At 37.2% G+C, this 2,500-nt stretch overlaps 1 protein-coding gene across 1 annotated transcript in view; it reads left to right on the top strand.

Annotated features, from left to right (window-relative positions):
* LOC125036724 (5-hydroxytryptamine receptor 2C-like) overlaps positions 1–403 on the top strand; it is a gene marked incomplete at its 5' end in the record, with an annotated part of 42,363 nt that extends 41,960 nt beyond the window's left edge. Inside the window, 1 exon segment of the mRNA XM_047629561.1 lies at positions 114–403. Coding sequence (XP_047485517.1) covers positions 114–230 — 117 coding nt within the window.
* Between the last annotated feature and the right edge of the window lie 2,097 nt (positions 404–2,500).

Genomic DNA, 2,500 nt, shown 5'->3' with positions numbered 1-2,500 from the left:
CTCATAAGATTCTCACAAAACTCTTTTGACTTATCTTATGTCTCTCAATCTCTCATAAAATTCTCATAAAACTCTCTTTACTTACCTCGTGTCTCTCCTTGTCTCTCCGCCAGATCCTGGAACGAACCGTCTCGTCTTCGTCACTCCAGAACCTTCAGAGAATTTACCGCAATGGGTCATCAGGACACCCGGAGCTCCGTCTCAACCAGGCGTCCAACTGGCATATTTGAAGGGCCTTCGAGGTCAACACGGATCAACGCAGGTCAACGCAGACTCTGTTGACTCGGAGTTGGTCTGCTCCGAAGGCTTATCAAATCATTGGCTTGACCTCTGACCTTTGAGGTTCTAATGAGGGAGGAGGAGTCAACGCGAAGGTCATGTCAGGTCACGAAAACTAGGACAATCATTGTAAAACGGGAGGAAAGAGAGAGAGAGGCAGATAATTCTCTCTCTTTTTTTTTTTTTTTTTTTTTAGCTTCTCTCTCTCCCTCTCACTTTTTCTCTCTCTTTCCCCCTCTATTTGTTTGTCTTCTTCTTCTTCCTCCTCTTCCTCTTCCTCTTTTCTTTCGTGCAATCATACCTTAGACGAGGATCTTGTAGCGTGAGTAGTATCAGGAACCCCCCTTCCCCTCTCCCCCTCCCCCCATACCGGATCTACCCCCTGTCCCCCCGCCCCCTGCCCATCCCCACAATCAGCTGGTATTCAATGACTTAAACCAATTACGTATCGAACGAATGTTTAAGCAGTATATGTAGTATGTAGACCCTTTAACCAATTTTTCGATGCATTATGTTTATTTTAAATAGATTAATTAGCACAGTCGATGTCTTAATTTTCGGGAATATTCACTTACCTATTTATACGTTTAATGAAATGTCAAAAAAAATGGAATATGGGAAAAGTCAGCGTGACGAATCAATACCAGACACTTCCAACAACGTTAATTCTGATTCATTGTTAAGTCGCCTTGAGTAGTGTCGGGTTATTTTCACCGAGGATCAGACGTCGCAGCAAGAAAGTGAATTATACAAAAAAAAAAAAAATGGCTGTTATAATAACCGTAGCATTTCTTCTGATGTCCTTACGTCGAACGAAAGTATGTGTGATGTCACTGTTCTCTCGTCAAAGTAACGTTTTCGTCGAAGTAAGGATCACGTGACGTTAAAGTACGCTCGTCTGAAAAACGTTTCGTAGAAAAGGTTAGTCATGTGATTTCTCGTCAAAGTTACAACGTCACAGATCTCGTTAAAGCAACGTTCCAAAGAAATGATAATATAACTTATGATATAGTTTCAGGCATTACACGTCACTAAATAAGGGACATAGCAAAAAAACGTAGAGATCTTCTAGAGACTTCTTCACTTAGTGCCGATGACGTCGCTAACCAACAAAGAAGAAATAAACTTAAATAAATGAATAGATAAAGAAAAGGATAACTCCACGATATGAAATAAAAATATATGATAAACACTCCGGCATCAAAACGCTAATGATTCATCTTGTACTGCGGAATTAGCCATTCTGTCACACTTTTTGCTCTACATTTGTCACGCTAAACGCTGCTCATTTGTTCAGTTCGTTAATGTGTAGATCGATCCACGTAAGGCTTCAAGACTGTAGAAGTTAAGCTGCCATAATGCTATTGCAGTGTTTTCTTTCTTTCTTTCCCTTTTTTCCTTCTTTCATTCTTTCTTTCTTTCATTCTTCCTCTCTTCCCCTTCTCCTTCCTTCCTTCTTGTTATTTTCTTCTCTACCAAATCAAATATCTTCGCTTCCAAAGGTATATTATATTGATCATAAGAGTCACGTTCTTATCTTCATTCAGCTTTTTATATGCATTTTCCCTTTTAAATGATACGGACCTAGTACTAGTCAGGAAGTTCCAGGGAGCATTAGCATAAATTTCAAACTCAACTAGCAGCTTCCATCGCGAGAGATATGCTGGTACGGTGACAATCACTTCGGAAAGTATGGACTTCTCTACCACATACTCACATGAATAAAGTTGCAGAAACACCTATGAGGAGAAATGAAAGAACAGGTAATATTCTTAGTTATATATAAAGCAGGGGGGGAGGAAGAATTGAACATACTTAATGGAGGTAATTACTCGGAAGAAAATGTGCGGTAAAATTGTCCCTAAAAATATGCTGTACACAAGATAATGCTAAATGATGAGAGAAAAATAATAATAATAATAATAATAATAATCTGAAAAAGTGCTTAAAAAATAAGGGAATATGTGATCTACTGAAATGAAACGGCAAGAAGGGGCAGCTGAGGCATGACATTTCGAGTAAGATGAAACTCCTTATTAGGCAAGAGGGTCGAAGTTATGTCTTATTTTCTGACGAAGAGCCTCGTATATATGTGTGTATATTATATATATATATATATATATATATATATATATATATATATATAAATATATATATATATATATATATATATATATATATATTTATATATATATATATTTATTTATATTTATATATATAT

Source organism: Penaeus chinensis, chromosome 21 (genome assembly GCF_019202785.1).
Source record: "Penaeus chinensis breed Huanghai No. 1 chromosome 21, ASM1920278v2, whole genome shotgun sequence".
Taxonomy (NCBI): Eukaryota; Metazoa; Arthropoda; class Malacostraca; order Decapoda; family Penaeidae; genus Penaeus; species Penaeus chinensis.
The sequence above is the reverse complement of the archived record's forward strand: the minus strand, read 5'-3'. Positions and strand labels throughout refer to the sequence as shown.